Raw genomic sequence first — 24,995 nt, 5'->3', positions numbered from 1 at the left:
TATTTTCTAGTGCTTCATCCAATCTAGTTCTTTGAGGACTCGAGTAACTACTGTGTTTAGAGAGAGACTGACGATTGTGAAGAAGCACTACCTTGAGATCTTTGAAAAACATTCTATGGAGCAACCATTCTGCTTTACAAATATTTTATTTTGTCCATAATTCATCCCCACCTGCTATTCAAATCCTAATCTTGGGAGATCCTTCAAAAATCTCTCCATGGAAAGATGACTTTATTAATTTCAAAACATTTCCCAAAAGTCTGACATCCATGTTTTATAAAGCTGGGAACTAACTTCTAAACTAACGCTAGAGATTTCACATTGGCACAGAAAGCATCTCCTGAGAATCACCTAATACCATCATGTGCAGTACTTAAAGAAAATCTCTCTCGCTCTGGATGGTTTTAGATAAAACAAAAATATGCATAAATTATCTTCTGAGGATAACTTTAGAACAATAATTTAAGAACTATTTGGATACCTTGCACAAAAGCATTCAGTCTATGAAAAATAATCTCCCTTCAGTACTGCAACAGTCATTTATATGAAATCAGCAGCATCAGATCAGGATTTACAGTACATAGTAAAGCAGAGAAAAGAGTGGTTTCTCCTTCAGAGGTGTTGATTTTATCCCCATCTTTAGGGTTGGAGAATGTAAGTGAGATTATTTATATTAGTAGCTAAAAACCCATGTCCAAGGCCGTCCCTAGGACGGTGCGGGGCCTGGGACAGATCAGCCTCCCCACTAGTCTCCTCGCCATCCATCCACCCAGCCTCCACTCGCCTCCTCAAACCCCTGCCCCCACCGATCACCACTCTCCTCCTCACTGTCCGCCCACCCACCTGCCACTCACCTCCTCACCCATCTGCCGCTCACCTCCCCATTCACCTCCTCATCCCACTCGCCCACCCACCTCCCGCCTCACCTGAATATCGAGACAAATAGCATCCCAATTGTACAACAGTTGGGACAAGGGACAAAGGGCTAAATATCAGGACAGTCCCGATTTTATGGAAACGTGAGGCCCCCCCAAAGTACAGGGCCCGGGGCGGTCACCCCGATTCGTCCTACCCAATGGACAGCTCTGCCCATGTCACACAGGTGTGGCAGCTGGGCCAAGTAAATCCACCATCTGTGCAGTGTCCATTCTACAACCAATGAAACTGTTGCATTAAATTAGCTGACGAGTATGGGTGGTGATTGGTTGAGTTACCTCTGATATCACAATGTTCTAGGCCTCTTGGCATAAAGTCACAATGGCTGAGAATTTAAAAATTGGACAGTAACAAACCACAGATCCCAGTGATGATTGCACCTGGTGATATTACAAACAAAAAGAGTTCTCAGATGTGCTTGTAGCGGTTTCTATTGCTTCACACTGACTCAACAGATGTTCTAGGCTTAGAGGGACACAGTGACAATCCTGGAATCTTATTATATAGAGTCTGCGGCTCCTCTGATAAAAGGACAATAATTGCAATACCTATATCAACAAGTGGTAAACTAGCACAAAAATCATCCCATTATAAGATGCATTTGATTTAGTACACATGTGCAGTAAGTGTCGTGTTTCGACATTTGTCTACATGACAAAACTCTCAAGATATTTCACAGTTCAACACAGAGAAACCACAGAACAAGAGAGGGCCAATGCTGTAATAGCTGAAGAACAGCAAGTTAGGAATTAGGTGCATGAGAAACTTTATATAACTTTGAGTAAGAGTTTGAGTAGTGCTTGCCCACACTACTCAAAATCTCACTGGCTACCACTATCACTGTCTCCTATTGAAACAACATGAAGATGGAAAAATACTTATTAGGTCATCATGTCCTATTTCCTACCTTCTTGATTGCCCTGTCCTCCCTAAATTTAAATAACTCAATCAAGAGGACTTCTACACATCCCATTGGACACTACCTTACACTCTAAAAGACCTAAGCCAAGATTCACCCCGGGGACTGCATCTACTTGTACTGCATAGATCCTGACAGTGGATCCTGCTGGCAAGAACTCCATGGTGTAGGGTAGAAGGCCGCAGCACAAGAAACTGATCATAACCTCTGTTGGGAGCTACAGAAGGCCTGTACATCCCAAAAAGTGAGTAGTGCTGGCAGGAATGGGGTAGGGCTGGGACAGCAAAGGAATGCAGGGATTCAATTCATCCCCCCAGTGGCTTCCTTCAGCATGTCACCTGTGAACCCTTACCTCAGATAATTTTTAAAGTTACCCTCTTAAGAGAAAAAACAAGAGAGGGGTCCTATGGACCACTGCCTGGCAGCTCTCAGGATGAACTCCCCACCTCCAGGATACATGGGAACATGAAGGTCTAATGTATCTATGCCAGACTGCATGAAACTAGCCCCTTAATGGTCTTGAAAGATCCCCAGATATTCACCCCTAATTCTCCTCTGCTTTCAAATTGTCTTTGCTATTCTCCAGCTCAAATTCTCCTTTTGTCACTTCCTTTCCAACATGTGAAATAAACTAGAAATTATTGGCATGTATACACTGATAAATGCATCACTTTTCAAGTATTATGCTAATGATAAGATTGCTACAGAAACTTTTATGTGACTGCTTTATGAGGAAAAGTATAGTTCAAGATACCTTGAAAATCTATAAAAGAACAGGCAGTGTGCATAAGAGCATGATGGCACAAACAACAATATAGTGACCAGTACCTGTCACTGACAAAAAGTTTTTCTGGAAATCATTAGTGTTCAAAATGATGCTGTCAAGATGTTATTAGATATTGACTTCGCTGGAAGATAATATTTAGGAAGGATGACTGAGAATGTGTTATGGTCAATGTGACAAAAATCTTATTTTGCTTTACTGCACTCCTAGCTGTTCACTGATTGATTTTGTAAGTCATATTAAATTACTTTAAATTGGTCATGACTTATCTCATGGAAAGCTTTGAATCTGATTCTTAACATAGTCCTTAACAACAGTGGTCACCCAGATAATCTCTACATTTAGTATAGACATTTATAACTAAGCTAGTCTTTCTGATACTTGATGCTTGGAATGACACACTTCCACTCATATTTGACACAACTAACATGTTTAAATATAAGTTACCTAAAGTATTTATCCACTTATATTCCTACTAACAATAAAAAGGAAGTACTGAACAATTATGGTTACTAATGATCTCAGTGGAGTCTAGCACTCACTCTGGCCCTTCTGGAGGCAGCCAAGATATCCGACTGTAAATTGATGGCATTTTTGTGTGTGAAAAAGCCATTTGAGGTCCTACTGGGAGATGGTTTGCATGTATTCATTATTTTATTTTCTCTCTCTCTCTGCATCCTGTGCATTTACACTAATGGTAAATGGTAACATCTAAACATGTAGAGGGATACAAGAAATTGTCCCAACTTTTTTTTAATTCTCTAAAAAAAATCCTAAAATAGATTTCTATATCATATTATAAAGTGCACATGATGGTGTGGTGGGGTATAAAGTTTTACTGGCATCAGAGTCCTGTATTCATGGTTTTGCCACTCATGAGTAATCCAAGCCTTCCAAATTCACATCAACAAAGCCTTTATGCAACTCCACCATGTATTCCATATATACAGATTATATTATTTACAATCACTTTTTAAACTCATGTAAAGAATCCTCAGAAACTTCTACATAATCACCAATAACGTCTCAGCTTTATTAATTATTCAGAAGTATCTATGAATTTCTTCAGAAAATATTTTTACCTGTAGGTAGCACTCTGCAATCCATACTACATTAATTAGTTGCATATGCCACATGATATTATTATTTCTGTTTTTTTTTTATCATTAGATAAACTTACCTAATTAAGTAAAACCGTACAAAATGTGAATTAAATATTTTACAAGCAAATATGTACCTTGAAAAGTGCTTCTGGTGATTTTTTTGGCAAATATTCAGACACATACAAGTTTAAATGTGTAGAGAGGATGATCACAAGACAGTCAGAAATATGATCAAATCAAAATTAATTTTCAATTTGAACAAATATTTATAGTACATTTTTCCCTGCTATTCACCCAGATATATAATCCACTGTTTTATGCCTTAATCCTCCATTTCACTATATTCAGGCATACCAATGTACTTGTGCAGAAGTCCACTGGGAAGTATTTAGGCCCCAATCCTGCAAATACTCATGCACATTCTTAGCTTTACTATCACTATCTATTGACTTCACTGAGGGCTGGCCTACACTAGAAAGTTGGGTCAATCCAGGTACATCACTCAGGGGTGTAAAAAAAAATCACACTCATGAGAGAAGAAGTTAAGCCAAACCAAGCGCTGGCGTAGACAGAACTAGGACAACAGAAGAATTCATCCATCAACCTAGCTGCTGCTTCTTGGGGAGGTGGATTTACTACAGTAATGGAAGAACTCCTTCAGTCACTATAGTTAAGCCTCTACACTGAATCACGATAGAGGCACGGCTTCAGCTGATACATTTTTAGTGTAGACATACCCTGGGATTACTCATAGAAATAAAATTAAGCATATTTGTAAATGGTTGCAGGATCTGGGGCTTTGTGTGGATTTTATCCCAACTTTGAATTATTTTGTAATGTGCTTTTCAATGTAATTGTTCATGTATTAAGATACATAAATTATATGCAGCATGAAAGGTAAAACAAAAACTATTTTTAACAACTAACTCACAGCAATTAATCCTATTTATTCTTTTAAAGCAGAGTATGATTCAAAACTCGCTCTTTCATTTTCACATAATTTAATTGGCAAATGAATTTGCTAATCCAATCAAGGACACTTCACAATTAAAAAAAACAATTAGTTCAGTTTCTACAAACCCAACAATGTTTTTCAAAAGTACTGGTCATAATTAGAAGACAAGAAAAGCTTTACACATGCTAAACTCCATGAAAAATTACACCTAATGTAGACAAATCCTATTTCAAGTTGGAAAAGGAAAAATTCTTCAAACTGAAATGCTCAAAAATACTAAATTGTTCTGCATTTTTTTTTTGCTTAAAAACAAAGCAACAAATGTCATTAATTTGCCTTTTCCTCCTTGTTGTTGCTGTGCCTTACAAAAATGAAACCAAAGAAGCACACTGAAAAGAAAATAAACCACTCCCTACTGCAAGAATTTTCATTGTTTTTCGTGGGGAGGACGTTCAGGGTGGGATTTTCAAAAGTGATGCTGCCACTGAGGTCAATGGTAAAACTGCCACCGACGTCAACTGCAGCAGAATTAGGTAACTGTTGAGTGCTTTTGAAAATCTCTCATTTATTTTTCCAATAGTCACCAGTAACAATTGACACCCTTCCCAGCAATCTCAGCAGAGAACATAATACTTCATGAAGCACAAAGGCTGAACTACCTTCTCATCTCAGTGAGCTGAAAGTTTCTATGCTTGGTCTCATCCTAAAAGTGAATGCGACTGGAAAATCCAAATGAAGTTAGCTGAATAATTGAATTCCTTAAACATGGTAATAGTGGAAAAATTCTTAAGCGCCAAATTCCTTTCTGCTAGCAGCATCTCCCATAATTCTGATCCCCTGCCCTCTGAAGCGTCCCGAGAATAGGATTACCAATTTTGATTGGACATATTCCTGGAGGTTTCATCACATGACATCATCTTTAATTAAAGATTAATCTTTAATTCCTGGAGACTCCAGGACAATCCTGGAAGCATGGCAAACCTGCCTGGGAACCAGTACAGTTCTAGATTTTTCCTTCTGGAGCTGCATAGCTGCACAAAACTATCAAAAGCCACAAGTGAAATGATTGTTTCACTTAGGGTGACCAGGTGTCTGGTTTTCGATTGGAATACCTGGTTGGAAAGGGACCCTGGCAGCTCCGGTCAGCACTGCTGACCAGGCCATTAAAAGTCTGGGTGGCAGCGCTAAGACAGGCTAGTCCCTACCAGTCCTGGGGCACTATGCTGCGCCCCGGAAGTGGCCAGCAGGTCCGGCTCCTAGGCAGGGGGCCACGGGGCTCCATGCTCTGCCCCCACCCTGAGCACCGGCTCCGCACTCCTATTGGCCAGGAACTCCTAGCCCCCCCTGCCTAGGACCGAGACCTGCTGGCTGCTTCCGGGGCATGCACAGCATGATGCCAGGAGAGGCAGGTAGCCTGCCTTAACCCCCCTGTGCTGCTGACTGGGAGCCACCCAAGGTAAGCCCATGCCCCAACCCCAAACCCCCTCCTGTACACCAAACCCTCATCCTCAGCGCCACCCCAGAGTCCGCACCTCCAGCCCAGAGCCCTCACCCCCCCCCCGCACCACAACCCCCTGCCTCAACCCGCAGCCCCCTCCCACACTCCAAATCCCTCGCCCACCCCCAGCCTGGAGCCCCCTCCTGCAACCTGAATCCCTCATCCCCATCTCCACCTCAGAGCCCGCACCCTTAGTTAGAGCCCTCACCCCTCCCACACCCCAGCTCAGAGGCCCATCCCACACCCTGAACCCCTCATTTCTGGCCCCACCCCAGAGCCCACACCCCTAGTTAGAGCCCTCACCCCTCCCACACCACGTGAAAGTGAGTGAGGGTGGGGCAGAGCGAGCCACCAAGGGAGGGGAAATGTAGTAAGCAGGGGGCGGGGCCTCTGGGAAAAGGCAGGGCAGAGGCAGGGCCTCGGGGAAGGTGCAGGAATAGGGTGTTCGGTTTTGTGCGACTAGAAAGTTGGCAACCCTAGTTTCACTGTAAGATTCCTCGGTGAATGTCTCCATCACCAAAACCAGTACAACTGGGTAGTCTGCACTCTTGATAGGCCCAATACTAGAACAGCAGTGGTGTGGCATGACAGACTAGGGTGACAGATGTCCCGATTTTACAGGGACAGTCCCGATTTTTGGGTCTTTTTCTTATATAGGCTCCTATTACCCCCCACTCCTCCTGATTTTTCACACTTGCTGTCTGGTCACCCTATGACAGACTGAGTTTGAGGAGCAAGGAACTATTTTGGCAGACAGCACTTTTACAAAGTATTAGTAATAAAAGAGTCTGGGAACGTAGGCTAAATGAACTGGAAGAAACAGGATTGCTGCTCTCTTACAGATAATCAAGTAAGGAGATTTATGTGGCTTTGCACAGCTCAATATTTTACACAAACAATTTTAATGTGTTGTGGAAATAGGATGCACAGGGAGTAGCATTAAGATATCACATTTGTCCTCCTACATGTGAATGACAATCATCACTGAAGGCATCACAGTCTGTATGGGTCACTGCTCTCCAGCAAGGATAAATGGGATATCCTACTGTAACCACTTTTATTATAAAGTACACCCCTCAGGGATAAATCCTACTAATAAAACAATTTGTTTCTGAAACTATTAGTATAAACTAATATTTTTCAAATATCTTCAAATTATTGTTACTCCCAGTGAAGCTAAAGAATATTAATTTAGCATTCTAGATGCCATAATGAGGGATAACAATAATAGAGGGATAACAAAACATGCCAAAAATATAGTGAGTACTTCTATGTTTTTACCCACTTAATTTTACCATGAATTCTAAATTAGGCCCCAGGAGCTCATGCCAGTCCCTCCCTACAGGCTCTCTTCTTCAAATGCAAAATCATTGTTATCCATATAATTACTTAATTGTATAAAGTTATTCTATTTATTCTTCTCACCCAATCTATTCTCCACCATACCAAATTCCCAGTCACCAACTATCTGACTGAAATAAAATTAGTACATTTTGCCACTTTCTTTTTCTATGAAACAGCTTGATCACTCATCTGTGATTTCTTGATTACATCTTTCAGCAATGGTGGTGTTTTGCTACAGGGCCAAACAAAATTGCTCTTAGCTCCAGAAATACTATGCTCATTAGGTTTTCAGATTTTTACCATTCACCTTGTACAGAGGACACCCCTCTGCATTCTGATCTATCTGCTTTCCATCCCATCACATTTGTATGTATATTAACTGTTGTAATGTTTATCCTTGTGGCCATCCACACACCACTCATATAATACTTTGCACAAAACTTTAATATATTTTTTCTGTCTTCGTCCTATGGTAACATGTTTATGGAAAAATGCAAGCAATTACATCTGGGCAAATACATACTAAGACTGAGGGTTAAAAGTGTATAGGAAATTAGGCATGAGTTTGAAATGGTAAAGGCTTGCAGAAAAAGCCAGAGTAATTTAGATATTTGTAAGCAAAGATATCAGGTCAAGAACAAAGGAAAAATATAGAAACTCTCTCTTTACATCGCTGTAGTGAGACTGCACCTGGAATATTACATTAATTCCTGGGCTCCATATTACCCAAATGATACTACCAAATTGGAGGAAGTTCAAAGAGAAACAAACTGAAACAAGAGAGATTTGCTCAGGAGGAAACATTAAAAAGGAAATAAGTATTGCTTGGCTAAACAATTTCTAAGGGTTGGGTATAATGTACATGTGCTGAGTTCCCTTCCCATCTTCAGCAGAGTACAACATGCTGAGTCAGTGTCCAAACTCATTCCCCCTATTAATCCCCTTCAGCTAATTAGCTTCATTAATAAAAAATAATACAATTGAAACCTCAGCCAAAGCTTCCTTCCTGAACTTGGCTGTTCTATCTTAGCTCCTTCTCTCTTGAGAGATTCTCCCATGCTCATACATCCAAGTTGGATTTAATGAGCCACAGTGACTCAGCAGGAATCATTCAGTATTTACCTGCAGATTTTAGACACCTGTTAACAAGGATGTTTAACAGCAAAGTCCTGCCAGCCTGTTAAACGGGCCACAATAACAGTCTACACATCTAGGAAGTGCATTAGATCCATGGAGAAGTAGAGTTATTTAGTATTCTATTCCTAGATTTTTAAGGTCAGATGGGACCATTCTGGTATACTGATGTAACTAGGAGTAATGGGATATAATGAAGAATTACCAGGAAAAGCTTCCTACTCTAAAATGTCTTCCAAGGAATTGGTGAAGTTTGTTCACTAGGGACTATAAATTTAGACTGGATAAAACACTAGAAAATATATCTCAGTGCCCAGTTCTGTATTTGCAGGAAAATGAACTATATCTCTAATGGTATGAAAGGTATCTGGAATAGTCTAACACTGAGTCTTACAGATGTGAAGTGTATCATACAGAAAAATCAGTCTTCAGCATCAGATCAGTAGATAGTGTAAATCAACCTAGTTCCAACTGAAGTCAATGAAGCTATGGCAATTTATACTAGCTGATGATTTGGCCCACAAACTTGAGCAACCAAACAAAATTCATGGTTAATAGCTTCTGGAAGTATTTATTTTACTTCTGTCTGACAAGCTTCCTTCTGCATAGCATGTGTAGGTATTCATGCATTCCTCCTCCTTGCCACTAACCTGCACTTAAACATTGGGAAGGGGGGGTTACCAGAGGCTATGATCCTACAGAAATACAAAAAGTGGAGACCAGAAGCCAGATTCTTAGCTGTAAATTAATTCCTCATCTGTAACAGTCTTGCCATTCCTTCTGAAAATACAGTTCCAATAAAAAACTCTGAGCCAAATTCCACTCTCAGTTACACCAATGCAACTCTGGAGTAACTCCACTGACGTGAATCTGTGTTTACACTGGTGTAAGTGAGAGTAGCATTTTTCCCTCTGAGGACTTGTCTAGATGAACATTTAGTGCACATGTAAATCTACCACGTAGTAGCCTGCTACACACTCTAGTTCAGGTGGACTGTGCTGCCACACACTAAAAGTTTCCTAGTGCACTTTGTCCTACTCCTGTTTCAAAGCCAGGTAGATCAAAGCACACTAGGGAACTTTTAGTGTGTGGCAGCAGGGTCCACACAGACAATTAGTGTGCAGCATGCTAGTGCGAGGTAGATTTATACCCCAGCTTGCAGCGCACTAACTATTCATCTAGACAAGCTCTGGGACACAGCAGCAGCAGTGGCGGCTAGGCTCTGAGTGCATCCTGACAACACCTGTATCCTACCACTCATGGAAAGAGTGATTCAACCTCACCTTGAGGGTTTCTCTTTGAGTCTGAAATGTTATAATTAGTAGGGCTGGTCAAAAATTTTGCACCAAAACTCTTTTTCAATAGAAAATTTAGTGTATGGGTAAATTAAATTTCCCATGACAAATGTATGCTTTCCATGGAAAATTTTGACTTTTTGTTGAAAAATGGAACACCTGAAAACTTTTCCGTTTTCAGCTACAAAATTGTCACTTGGAAAAGGTGCCTCATGGAGACTGTAGTTCAGGAGCTTCATGCCGCCATTTTGCTCTATGGTCCAGTATCCCCAGCTGGACTACACCTCCTCTGGATGGACTCTCATGAAGTGCATGGTGGCACACCAAGAAGGGGGAATGTGGTCACCATGGAGATGAAATCCAGCCAGGGAAATTTTTCTGTTTCTCATTTTTTTCCAAAAAGTCAAAATTCTCGATGGAAAAGCTAAATCCTAAGACAATCTGAATGTCTGCAAATGTGCACACAGCTATCCAAAATAAGCCCATCATTTCCATATCACCCTATTTTGTACAAGTGCCCATTTATAATTTCTTAAAAGTGTACCAGCAATCACCCTAGCTGCATAAGACAGTATATAGTCTAAAAAGGTCCTGAAACTGAAAATTTGTGACTGATTTGTATTATGTCCTTCTGAAACTCATGATCAGAAAATGTGGATGTTCGGGTCTAAAGGGATAGTTTGGGTCAAATTCTCCGAACAGCAGCATGTTTGGGGATTTGTCAGAAATTTACAGCTCTCTCATCAGCATTACAAATGTCTCAACTCTGGTTTCTGCCACATGCAGGCTTGGTAGCTTTCACAGAACCAGCACGAGGGAAAGCAGCAGGGATGGAGAGGTAGAGAAAAAAAAACAAAAAAGAAAAAAGGACAGAAATTATGGGAAGAAGTTTCCTGTATTCTCTGCGCCAAATATGCAAGTTAAGTGGTAAAAAATAAACCCAGTATGGTATTCTGGCTAAATCAACTGTAATTTAACCTGTAATTGGGCTTGATTTTTAGTCCTTCATCTCCCAATTCCCATCAAACCCTTCCCATCATCACCTTAAAGACTGGAGGAACTTGAAAACATATCAAATGGCAAAATGCAATATGTGCCAGTTTTAGTCCCTTGAACGCCTTCTGACCACCTTAAATTAAGTACAGAGTAGCTCAAATTGTTAAATACTTCTTTTACCGGTAACTCCTTACATTTTTAGTCACAACAGCTAGACTATGATACTCTTGCTTAGACTGAGGACAACCTTGTTCCACAAGTAATCCTACTCATTTAAGTGGGACCAATTTATGGAGCAAGTTGCTACTTGGTATGAGCAAGAGTGTCAGTATAGGGTGACCAGATGTCCTGATTTTATAGGGACAGTCCTGATTTTTGGATCTTTTTCTTATATAGGCTCCTATTACCCCCCACCCCGTCCTGATTTTTCACATTTGCTGTCTGGTCACCCTAGTATCAGACCATGGTCCAGTGATACCAGGGATGTTCATTACAATATACAAATAATAATAGAAACAATAATTCTAAAATATGTTTAACAAACTACTGAAAAATTCATTTTAATATCAGTAGAGGGTTTCAGACAAAATACTAGGGGCGGTCCACTAGGAAATGCCAAGTCTTTGCTTCAACCATGGCCTCCATTGTCCTCCTTTGTCTTGCTCCTTGTGCCTTTCTACTTTCTGTATCATCAAAGTAAAAAAAACTTTCAACTCCCAGTTTGTGTACTATTCACTGTAATTGAAATAAGAAAGTAGATCTATTTTATTCCCCTTTCCCCAGATTTTCTTTTCAGAGGTACTCTATGACCACCAGTTCCAGTGGACCTTCACCCCCCAGCCCCCCCCAAAAAAGTGGACTAGTACATTTTTCCCTTAACTTCCCTTAAACAACCTCTAACTTGTCATTACATTCTTTAACTCAAACTTTTTCATTCTCTGAACTATATTTTAATACAGATTGTCTCAATGACCTCCTTCCATTCACCATTACCTCCCTCCCTCATTCAAGATGGCATAATATTGTTAATGTAGCTACAGCAATTGGTTACCTGGAAAAGTAAATTAAAAGTATTAGAGCCAGACATTCTCTGCTGATGTAAATGAGCGTTGCTTCAATGACTTCAGAGTTTCTCATTTTTCTCTACACCAACCCCGACTGACACCAGCTTAACGTCTGGCCCTCTATGTATCTTACCTTTATTAATGTAACACAGAAGCTGGAAATAAATAAAAGAAACCGCCATCATGTGACCAGCAAATGGTCCATTGACCACAATTTGAGAACCACTAGTCTAACTTCTCAGTCATTTGTGTTTCTCGTAATTAAATGTTTAGAAGTGAATGCAGTGGGACTGATGCTTCATTACACTAGTTTTACATTAGTGTAACTTCACTGAATTCAATGGAGTTACACTGGCTTTCTGCCAAATTTTCCAGGCAGTGCCCAAGTACCAAGCTTCCTGTTAGAATTAACAAGCCAAAGTCTTGTATCCAACTGAAGTCAGGTACATTTTCTGAAATCTTATCTTCAGATTCTCTTTTCCTTGAGGAGCTCCACTTCCACCTGAATTGTATAGATCTGACAACTCTGCAGGCCCATGTTTGTGATCCTTGGCTAATCTCAGCAATAAAGACAATTTGTTTTACTGCAGTAGGTCCACGTACTGCTTATCAACTCTCTTCTAACATCTTTAAATGTTAACTGAGCCTATTACTTAATATATTTTATACCAGGCTTCCAGATACATTTATTGAAGGGAAAATTAAACAGAAAGTTAAAGTAACGAGTCTAAAAATGTACCTGAAAAACTCCATGAAAGAGAAGCCATAGCCATGCTGTTCTGCAATTCCTGCACAAACAACATTTGCAGATGCACCAATCAATGTCCCATTACCTGTAATTAAAAAAAAAAAAATTAATGCCAGTTTATGTTTGTCCTTTGCTTCTTATTCTTCCTTTGCTTTGCCATTCTGTTAGTCTAGGTTGAAGACTTTAGATCTGCTAGTTAGAAAAGTTTCAGAGTAGCAGCCGTGTTAGTCTGTATCCGCAAAAAGAAGAACAGGAGTACTTGTGGCACCTTAGAGACTAACAAATTTATTAGAGCATAAGCTGTACTAGGCTATCTTGATTATCACTTCAAAAGTTTTTTTTCTCTTAATTAATTGGCCTCTCAGAGTTGGTAAGACAACTCCCACCTGTTCATGCTCTCTGTATGTGTGTATATATATCTCCTCAATATATGTTCCATTCTATATGCATCCCAAGGAGTGGGCTGTAGTGCACGAAAGCTTATGCTCTAATAAATTTGTTAGTCTCTAAGGTGCCACAAGTACTCCTGTTCTTCTTTTAGTTAGAAAAGAAATCAGTTCTCTTGCATATACCTGAAAGGAAGCCATCTCAACAATAACTCTCAGCCTACAAATAGCTTAATGCTTTCATAGCTAAGCCTCACATCAGCCTCAGATTCCGAGCAAGCAAAGAGAATGGGAATGAAACATAACACCATGTAGTCAAAATGACACCAATGACCTGTTTTCAGAGAAACTTTCTGATTATTGGTTTTATAAACAGAGAGATGCCATCAAGATAAAATGAAGACAAAGAGGAGGAAGTACAGGAAAGGAAGCACATTTCTTCAACAATATGTTGAACTATTGATTGAGGGTACTAAGAAAATGGATGCATTTCTTCTGTGTGTACATGAGATTGGCAAATTAATCTTACATTTTCATCTCTTTTTTAAACATACATAAAACTCGTGATTTAAAAAAAACTGAAATAGAGTGCAGACTGGTAGGAACGGATGTTGTTCATAGGTTTCTACTAGGGTGGAATTTCAGTACCAAGAAGGTGCAGTTTATAAATAGTTAACTGCAAATGTCCTGTCTCTTTAAAACCCCTGGATCAGATCATCAGCTTGTGTAAACCAGTATAGCTTCAATAGTCAATGGTGGTATACCAATTTATAACTCTCCCCCAAGAGATACCAAAGTATTGTGCTGTATTTTTAAAATGTGTGTACCTTTGAGGGGGAAGTACACACTAGATCTTGTTCCTCTCCAATTCTTTCAAGTAGCTCACCTTCTCCCATTCCATTTCTAATCCCTCCATTTCACATAAAGAAATAAATTATTCAGGTATCCAAACAGTCCAATTCATTATCCAAAGCTTTAGGTTGGGAAGACTTGCTTGAACTTTATAAAAGTTTTGTAGCTGACTCTACCAGTCGTAACTGGTGTCCTTTGCCAATAAATCTGACCTGGAGCATTGCTGGGAAAATTACAGTACTTTCAGCATTCTCTTCTCTAAATTATATTTTGAGCAAAAGGGGCAACCTTCTAAAAGAGGGCTTTTTCCACGTATAGTATCGCAACTCATCTGTTCTGTCCAATGGCACTATGTTAGGAATCCATTGTTCTAAGCATGTATTTTTCCTGTGCTCCCTCTCGCATAAGATCATTCTTACATTTTGATCCAGTTACTCATTGCTGTACCGATATTTTACTGGTCTGACTTTGAGAAAACTAGATCAGAAGGTAATTAATGCTGAGGTTAATTGCTTTGACTTAGTAAGTATTCTGGGTCCTCCAGAGCTCAGCTTATGAAAGAACAGAGCTGGGGAAAGGCAGTCACATGATTTTCCAAATATTCATGTGCTGTGTCTGGAGACTGCAGTGACTAAGCCAGAAAACTTTCTACCATGAAGAATTATTTTGTTCACATAGCTTTCCACATCCCAAAGTGCTCAGGAACAACATTACCTATAGTCTAAAACACAATACAATAAAATATTCAAGCAAAACAAAACTGTGGAGTTCAGGTATGGGAAAAGAATGGAAGGGTACGAGTGTGTGAAGGTAAAAAACATGGGGCCAAGAGGGATTCTACTAAAAATAACCTTGGGGGAAGTTTTATGCTTTTTCTTTTAAAGAAGATAAGAAATGGATTGGAACAGATAATAAATACATTACAATTAATAAAATATTAAGAGATTTAGCAACCAAATGACCAAATTATTCAGTATGCCACCTTGGCCTGATTGCCTGCTACGCTACTCCAGTTTTACACCAACAATGGAGTTATATCAGAATAAGACAAAAATAAAGCAGTGGTAACCCAGGCCTTCATTGACAGGCAATGAGAAACACAGGGTGAACATAATAAGATCACACTCAAGCCACCAAGCTAGCATGCTACTGCTGCATTCTGAAGAAGCTACAAGTGATGGGGATTCACTGCTAAGAGCCTCAGGATCACTATCTAAGTAATTATATAGTCTTAATCATGATACTATCTAAGTACCTCACAAACATTAATGGATTTTATCTTCTCAACAACTGTGCAAGGTAGGAAATTTTATAGATGGGGAACTGAGGCACAAACTAGATTAAATGTCTCGTCCAAAGTCCTATAGCATGTCTGTGATTAAGCCAGAAACTGAAACCAGGTCTTCTAATTCCAGTCCACCTTCCTCCTAGGTTAGAACCATTCTTCCTACTCTGGGCCCTGCACTGCTGTTGTCCATTCATCACGGGGTTATAACAAGGGCCCAACCTATGCAAAATAGTGCAATTAGAACACAACACTTTCAAACCTAGCCCAGTGCATGGCTTTAAACAGAAAGAGGATAATCCCAAATCACAATTTTGTGATTCTGCAAAAAAGCAAACTAACTTTCCTTGCACCTAGAAAGTTATTTTTTTTCACAAGTCTGTATATTCTTCTTCAGCTCCACCATCTTTCATCTCTTTTCATTTAAATTGAATTATTTCCTTGCTACTGCCCCCCTAGATTGTGTTTTTCTATGTTTTAATTATCACATTTTTCCTATGAGTATATTTCCCTCTTTCACTTGGGATTGCTTTTCTTTTATATTAAATTTTATAGTTCCATACTGGTTTTCTTTTCTCTGCTCCTGCACCATGAAGGAACAGCCTTGAAAAACAATAAGTAAGCATACCTTTTTTGTTATACCTCCTTTACGATCCCTTAACTTCTCTCCATTTCCAACATTTGCTGCTCTCAGTGACAAAAGATATGCTCTAGTTCAAAGGAATTATTTCTGAGAAGTCCCGCAGTCTTTGTTATACAAGAGTCAGACTAGATGATCACAATGGTCCTTTCTGGTCTTAGAATTTCCAAATCTCTAATTGTTTCATGGAGAAAAATAAGGTAAGCTGTTCACCCCACAGTTAAGGCCTTGATTCTGCAAAGGAATCCATACGGGGAGGGCCATTTATGCCCACCAGGAGTTCCACTGATGTCACTGGGACTGCCTGGAAGTGCAAGCATGCACCCACATGGATCCTTTCAGAGTATCAGGGCCTAAACTTATAACACCATGGAGTATTCTACTTGTGGCACCAAGACTGATTTGCTGCATTGCCTCTCTCCTCCACAAAGTGATACACATACTACTTCAGGGTAGAGAGAAAAGCTAAATGACAGTGCAGCAGGACAAAAAAAATGGTATTGAACCTTCAGAAGTGTATCGGGGGGGGGAGGGATAGCTCAGTGGTTTGCGCATTGGCCTCCTAAACCCAGGGTTGTGGATTCAATCCTTGAAGGGGCCACTTAGGGATCTGGGGCAAAATCAGTACTTGGTCCTGCTAGTGAAGGCAGGGGGCTGGACTCAGTGACCTTTCAAGGTCCCTTCCAGTTCTAGGAGATAGAATATCTCCATTATTATTAAATCCCCAAACCAAGTAGTAGCTGTGATTTGAGGGCATCCATCAACTTCTCAGTTCGTTTTCTCACTCCATCTCTGACTCTAAATGCATTAAGAAATATTTATTTAGAGATATGAAACCAAACTTGTAACTTACATGTATACTGGTAGAAGATGTCACAAGAAGGGCAAGACACAAGAAATAGATCCGAAAGCAAATAGAGAGGAAAGAAATCAGGTGGAAAGCTTAAAGAATTTTTAATTCCGAAACAATTCGAACTAATCACTAGTCTTTTGTTCCCAAACATTTTCACAAGAGATTTCTGCTTTGATTGCAGCATATTTCTTTGCCAAATACCACCACCAAAAGAAGACAACAAAAACAATGCTAATGTAACATGATGAATCTACATCTTCCTTCAGATTAAAGAAACAGTTAACAATATCCTCATGTCTCACTGCTGTATCTAAGTACTGCAGGGATCACTAAATAGTGGAAGATTTTACATACTGCATAGGAGCTGCAATAATGCCTAAGCATTATGAGGCATTATAGAAAGAGTTTCTGCCTTTGCAATGAATTTATTTCCCAAAGTGGGGTTAAGTTGGGGGAAATCATCTTAAATATTATCTGAAAGTAGGAAGGTTATTTTCATTTGTTTGGCTTTGGGTTAGTTTGGTATTTTTGTTGTTCTCTGTGTTTGTGTGGTTTAATTAGATTTTGTCTTAGTTGGCTTCAGGAATTAAACTGAAATCAGCAATAAAGACAACCTTTTGTTTCCTCTTCTTTTAATTTCTATCTTTGTAGTAGGCTAGGAATTTGGTAGTGAAAAAACAATTTTGCAACCAAAGAATCATAGAAAATTCAGGATTAGGCTAATGCACATGAAAACTCATACACATGTCCAGTTCATTCAGGTTGATGTTTTAGTAAATAAGGATTAAGTATTTCCCAGAAATCCATAAAATCACTGCATGACTACTAAAGAATAGCAAGTGCTAAATGGTATAGCACAAACTTTTACTTATTTCTTTTACTTATTTGCTTATTCACAATGTTATACAAAGACATCATGACAAAGAACAACAACGCAACAGCCACTCTTCTTATGTTCTCTTGATTTAATGACGTCTATCATAATCTGTTCATAATTAACATGGGGCAATGGTTTTGTAAAAAAAGATTATTTACCATGTGATAAGTATAGTGTTTCTCATTGTCCGGCTATACCAAAAGAAAGACAGGAGACACCTGATATGGATTTAATCAGGCCACAACTTGTTTATTAGATGTCCGGGACTGCTTGGCAGATAAAAGTGTACATTTCAAGCAACTCCATGTTCATCTAAATAACTACCCAGGGCTTCCACCAGCCACCCTTCATTTTCCAACCATTGGAGGGTTAAGGTGGTCTGTAAGACATGGGGGTTGGCTCCCTGCCATACCAATCATAGGAGCCCCAACACACACACTCCAATTCCATTCCTTTAGCCAACACCTCCTTTCTAAGTCCTTTACCAGCCCATTGATCTGGTCACTGGATGTCTTCCCTATGGAGTACCTGCACTGGACATCCACCACAAGGAGGCACCAGCAATTAGCTTGGTTGTGTTTTGCTGCCTGGAGAAAGGACTTCTAACGCCAGGGATTGCACCTTTTAAAACCTTTCACCCATACATTCCCAGGGAATGAGTCAGCATTGCCAAGCTGACCCTCACCCATCTTTTTGCAGCAGTTTCTGACCTCCTCGCACCACCGCACCTGTAAAATACTACTACCTTCCTCCGACAAGCCTGGACAACATTCCACTCCCCCCAAATTCAGGTGCCATGCAGTCATTTAAATGCTCTTTGGGGCAGGCACTAGAATTGTTTATATATTGCCTATCACAACAAGGCTTTTATTCTTGATTGAGATACTGAGGCACTAGCGTTCTTCAAATAATAATTAATAAACATTACATTTAAAAGGCCCTCTTAACTGTTATGCTAAAAATATTGCCCTAAATTTCCTCCCAAACAGTCACAGGGGGTACAGTTCAAAACATACAAAACCTATAATAAATAGGCCAGAAATTTAGATTTCTGTAAATTCAGGTTACTGTAAAAACATTCAACCTGGGCTTTATCCATAACTCTAAGAGACAAAGGAAGTTTATAAAATAACTGACCTGGAAAAACTCAGACTTCAGTAAAGCAAATACATCAATCATTCTATTGCTCAAAAACCTTTTAGAGATTCTAGCCAAAGGCCAACCATAAACTCATATAATTGAAGTGAATATTGAAGCTAATAGACCCAGCACAATCTGGATTAAGGCTAGGACATGAAATTGAAAAAGCTTTAGTGGCACTGATGGATGATCTCCTGCTGTCAATGAATGGTCTGTGGAAATTCGTTCTTATCCTCTTGGACCTACCTAAAGTAGTTGACATTGTCAAACATGGGATACTAATCTACATCTTGAAAGCAGTGGCAGACAGAATGTGTTAAAATGGCTTAAGACCTTCCTGGAGGGTCACACCCAAAGAATAGTGATGGGAAACTGTACCTCCACCACTAGACCTCTCACTTGGAATCCCACAAAGATCAATTTTCTCACTGGCCCTATTCAACATCTATATGCAACCACTAGTTGATCTGGTTACATGGCATGGATTTAAGTGCCAACAATATGCAGATGACCCACAGCTCTACCTCTCCCTCACCACATATGACTATACCACTAGCACCAAGATAGCTAAGTGGCTGGATGAGATCAGCTCACAGACTGAAGCTGAATTTAAGCAAGAAGAGGTTATGCTGGGGGAGAGAGGAAAGAACTTTGGTGTGTTTGCAGCTACCGTGCAGTCTCCTCTGGTTGAAGGTGAAGACCCAAAATTGGTCGATTTGGTCTGTAGTTTAGGAATACTCCTGAATTCCTCACTGATACTAAGCTCTCATACAGCAGCATCTGCAAGGAATGCTTTTTACCATCTCCAGTTGTCTAGGAGATTCCATCCCATCCTGCTGGACCTGGCCTCCGTTATAAACGTCTTTGTCATCTCTCAGCTGGACTACAGCATTGTTATATATCTGGTCATGAAGCTGTCAACACCGTAGGAAATTCCAACTAATACAGAATGCAGCAGTGCATCAGAACTGTCCTCCACTATTGACACTGGTTTTCCATAGAATATTGAGTCAAGTTCAAAGTCTCGGTCATTATCTTCAAGGCACACCATGGACCGGGCCCAGAATATGTAAAATGTTGCGTAAAGCTCTGGGATGAAGATCATGACTGACAACTCCACTCCTCAGTCACAATGGAACTTTCTACCACAAAGATAAAGCGCATCTGTGCATGAGACAGAGCTATTTCATGGGTTAGTTTGAGATTGTGGAATGAACTCCCACAGAAACTAAGGGCCATTACAAACCCAAACAACTTCCTCTCCAAGTGCAAGGTGTGCTACAACCTTGCCTTCTCTAATATAAATACATGGCAGCATGTACATTAAAACAGAAACAAAATCCTACCAAATCAAAACACTATATTGCAAGCATTCTTCTTCCCCGTGGAAGAGGATGAGAGAATTAACCACACATAACAGATGTTAATCACAATGCACTGCAGGAAGGAGTTTGGATAGTACAGCGATAAGGGCCGTATAAGAACCTACAAAAAATAAAATAGAATAGACTCGTTTTAGAACTGCTATAGTTTTGTGCAGTCATTATGCAGAAACAAGAGAAAAGTTCTTTGCAGGATATTTGCTGAGGAAAAACGGTGATAAATATGATATTTCTGATCTATTTTTCAAGGCACATAAGGTTCTCAAATGTCAGTTCTGTCTGTGTGTTCAGATAAATATTCCTACATGGACTGTAAAAGCCTGGATTAGCCCCAAGTGCAAGAAAAAGATATTGACAGTTTTGGCCAAGGATAAAACAATTAAGAATGATTCAGAAACAAAAGCCACATATTTAAATGAATTCTAAGTATGCCCAGCCTTTGCTTTCTTCTTCTCAGCTGACTAAGAATTAGTACCTCTGGGAGGGTGATCAGACATGTGGTTTGGCAGGCCAGATTGGATAGTTCCATTGTGTGGATGTCGGTTCATTCACATGACAAGAGGGTAGGGGCATTTGCTTATATTATCTAAACAAAATTCTCATTTAATAAATTCTGGTTCAGGCTTCCCACTCAATTTCGAAGCAAAATATTCTCTGCATACCTCAAAATAGGCAAAGTGATGTGTATGGTTAAATAGCCATAATGCATTCAGTTTCCTACATAGCAATAAACTGGTCTCACAAATCTGGCTACAGAAATTAACATTAAATTAAGGTTCTTATTAGCCGTAGAACAGACAGCCATCAAATAGTTTAGCTAATTTTCTATGTTTCAGAAAAGACCCATTCAAATTTGCTGCTTTAAGCAGAATCAGTTGACATGCATCTATGAAAGTGCATTCCTGATATTGTATACTTTTATTTTTATAGTTTGTGTGCATAAAAAAAATTAAAAATCGCCAGCAACATTATTATTTTTTTTTACAATAAAGAGCTGAAGGGGCATGAAAAATTAAATCATCGACACGGAAGATTTTTATCCTTACTAATTGTTCTGAAAACAACCAGCAGTCAGTGGGGGGGGGGGGGGTAGGGAGAGGGGGAAATCACATTTTGTACATGACTATATCTGATTTCAACTAAGCCTGGCTCTAGAATCTTAGAAGAGCTTTACTTAAATTAGGTAGGTCTCTTTCTGTGCTCTTACCCCAACTTGCTACTTCTGTGTACAAACCCAAGATGAGCATTACAGTTTACAGCACATGCATATGAATTATTGTAAGATTTCCAGTCATGAAAACGAAACTTTTTTTTAACTTGACATCTTTTGGGTAACATGTTTCTGCCTCAAGGTCCTGAGTGGATTACATTTTTACCTGTGCATGGAGTCTACAGGAAAACATGCAGATAAATTAAATATTTTAGCTAACTTTCCCAGACTGCATTACATGTAGACTAGGGGCCTGATTCTGAAACTCTTTCGCAGTTAGCAGCAGTCTCACTACTTCCATGAGGCCACCTTGTGTAAGTAAGTATTGCAGGACTCAACATTAATTGTTGAGGTTGGGGGAAAATCAGCAATCAAAATTTCTGAAAGAAAAAGTGTAGTTCTGTTTTACAAGCTTGAGGGACACAAGGCAGGCTGCGGCAGATTCTTTGTGCATTACTTTACTATCTCCCGCTGTGAACAAACCAGTAAGTGTCTCTCTCTAATGTAAACATCTATAACATCAAGATATGAAATCTGAGACAACAGACATCTCTCAGAAAAGGCAGCTTACATAGCACTGAAATAGAAATGGAGCACTGTCAGTGGGGATAATATCAATAGTCTACTCCAGGGATGGGCAAACTTTTTTGCCCGAGGTCACATCTGGGTATGGAAATTGTATGGTGGGCCATGAATGCTCATGAAATTTGGGTTGGGGTGCAGGAGGGGGTGAGGGCTCTGGGGTGGGGCCAGAAATGAGTTCAGGGTGCGGGAGGGGTCTCCGGGCTGGGGCAGAGTGTTGGGGTGTGGGAGGGGGTCAGGGATGCAGGCTCCAGGCAGTGCTTTCCTCAAGCAGCTCCTGGAAGCAGCGGCATGTCCCCTGTCTGGCTCCTATGTGGATGTGTGGCCAGGCGGCTCTGCATGCTGCCCCATCCGCAGGTGCCGCCCCTGCAGCTCCTGGCCAATGGGAGCTGCGGGGGTGGTGATTGGGGCGGGAGCAGCACACAGAGCCCCCTGGCTGCCCCTAAATGTAGGAGCCAGAGAGGAGACATGCTGCTGCTTCCGTGAGCCTCGTCACAGGCACGCAGAGCAGCCTCCAATCCACTTCCCGGCTGGAGCACAGGAGCAGCGCATGCCCCAGACCCCGCTCCCCAGCAAGAGCTCAAAGGCTGGATTAAACTAGCTAGAGGGCCGGGTGTGGCCAGCAGACCGTAGTTGACCCATCCCTGGTCTACTCCCTGGTATTTCATCCTTTTATGCACCTGAAATGAAGGCTCATTCCACTGAAAGCCTTTAATATTGTATGCCACCAACATTTTACACATCTTTTGTTGTTCATAATTCTATGATTCAGAAGCTGGGACTTCAGCCAACTGAACTTAGAAAGCAGGACTTTCAACTGGATCCTCGATTCCGCCATGTTTCAGGTTCCTTGTTTAAAATGCTTTTGTAACTCCTGTTGTCGTGACCAACATGCTGGCCATGACCCCTCTACTATTGAAACCTTGTGGTATGTTACATATTATGCATGAATACTCTCAATAGCATAGTAATAAAATGGTTATAAAAAGAATGTCTTGCTATACTGGTCAGTGAAACTACGCTAGAACCCTGATAGCACTGTTGCTGTGACCATGATTCAATCACTGCCTGGATAGGGTTTTTCCTGTTTCCTCTCCCTCCACTGATTTTTCAGTATTCCTACCAGCAGCACCAGCTGTTGTCAGTGACTTTCCAAAACAGGGGCCAGATCTAGGAAAAGGCTACCTCAGCAGAGTGAGGAATCTGGAAAGATTCAGTGTTTTCTGCTGCAATAGAATTTAAAAGCATGATATTACTTCCCCCTCTGCTCTGGCTAGAAGTCCCCAGGACATTCAAGCTGAATGTAGTTGCCAGTTCTATATTGTTCATCAGTTCACTCTCTTATTTCAGTGGGTCACCAATACAAGACAATGTGTTTAAATACTCACAATAATCTGAAATATAGACAGTACAAGCTTCAAGTAAAGGGCATGCTGAAATTCATGACAAGTAAATGTATTAAGAAAATAAATACAATTAAATAAACCTACACTTGTGTTTTAGGAATCCAAAATGCCAGCTGTGCTGTCCTTCTCCGATCATTAGTCTATTACTAATTTGCAAAGCTTGCATAGCAAACAATTGCTTTTCACGAAGAGAAAATCATTAGTATAAGTAAAGGTACTGCAGTACTTACTTTAATTTCATCCACAGTGTAAATAGCATCAAATTAGTGTTAAATTTTCTGTAGATTCTTTACTAAATCAATTCAGAACATAATTTTATTTCAGAGCTGAACCATTAGACTATTTTTCCTTTTTTTATATCATGGCATAGGACCCTTTTAAAAACACAAGATGCACAATGCAGTAAATATGAAACCTCATGGATAAAGAACAAGTAGATTATCCTTCATCCTGTCCACACACTATTGATTCTGCCTCTACTTATAGTTGACAGGGCAATTTTTAAAAAATTGCAACAATGTTTAGAATATTTGTCCCTCAACCCGAAATATACATATATAGAATCATGTTAAAACGATGGTGTTTGTATTTGGGATTGGTGAAGAGTATTTTAAAACTTGTTTGTTGCAACTGTCTTTAAATAAAATGGTGTGCAGTTTTAGAAATTGCAAACTCTGTCCAGTTCAAGGTCTCAATTCCGATTTTGAAACCCCTCATGGATTGATTTTAGCCACCTGACAGAACACCTCTCTCTTAGTGGCACGGATTCCAATGACAGCAACATTCCACTGTTGCCATGACACTGACAATAATAGGATGCCTCTGAGTGCAGAAGAAGCGACTTTTATAGTAGATGCACCAAGACTGTGGAATTCACACTCTTAAGTGACAAGACTCTTCAAAACACATACACAAAGGCACCAAGCACCTATGCGCTCTCACACTCCAACCTGTAAACAAAGCAACCTATTTCTCCTACAAGCTGGGAAGGGGGAAAGAGAAATTAGTGTTATTTCTATTGTTAAATGTTTTGGAGACTCTCAGATACTAAAGTGGGGGACAATATAAAAATCTACATAAGTTAGGAAGAAAAAGCTTTCATCTATATGTTGTTCTTTGAAAACAGAAAATTATCATTCCTTTGGGGGAATATTTTCATGTTATTTTCTCTCTCTGCTTTATTTTTCTTTGTGGAGTAATCAAAGATTCTGATGTGTGGGATTTAATTTATGGGAAATGTCTTGTGTTTTTGATTTATCCTTTCATCCTTAATTAATAGATCAATTTTAATAGGGTTTTTAATTGAAAAAATTAATTTCTGCACTTAAAATGGCAATGTAATTGTCATTAAATACCATAGATTTTATCATTGGTTACTCAAAATTTTATTTATAAAAATCTTTTCAGTTTATCTTCAAGTAATCCAATCTTCAGCTATGACCATGTGAAATATTTAGTACCGTTACCCAAGCAGTTAGTCAAAACTCCAGCTGGAAGTAGAAATTGACAACAGGTATTTTCTTTAATGTAATCTTGTGTATTTACAAAGAATGTACAAAGTCATGTTTCTCAGAACATAGGAGGAATAAAATTGCAGGAGACAGCT

General features: G+C 39.8%; 1 protein-coding gene across 3 annotated transcripts in view; it reads right to left on the bottom strand.

Annotated features, from left to right (window-relative positions):
* OCA2 (OCA2 melanosomal transmembrane protein) overlaps positions 1–24,995 on the bottom strand; it is a 351,992-nt gene that overhangs the window by 43,020 nt on the left and 283,977 nt on the right. For all 3 annotated transcript variants that reach the window (XM_065580822.1, XM_065580824.1, XM_065580823.1), the window contains one exon: positions 12,768–12,861. In XM_065580822.1, coding sequence (XP_065436894.1) covers positions 12,768–12,861 — 94 coding nt within the window. The remainder of the gene's footprint in view (positions 1–12,767; positions 12,862–24,995) is intronic.

The sequence above is a fragment of the Chrysemys picta genome, chromosome 1 (genome assembly GCF_011386835.1).
Source record: "Chrysemys picta bellii isolate R12L10 chromosome 1, ASM1138683v2, whole genome shotgun sequence".
Classification (NCBI taxonomy): domain Eukaryota; kingdom Metazoa; phylum Chordata; order Testudines; family Emydidae; genus Chrysemys; species Chrysemys picta.
The sequence above is the reverse complement of the archived record's forward strand: the minus strand, read 5'-3'. Positions and strand labels throughout refer to the sequence as shown.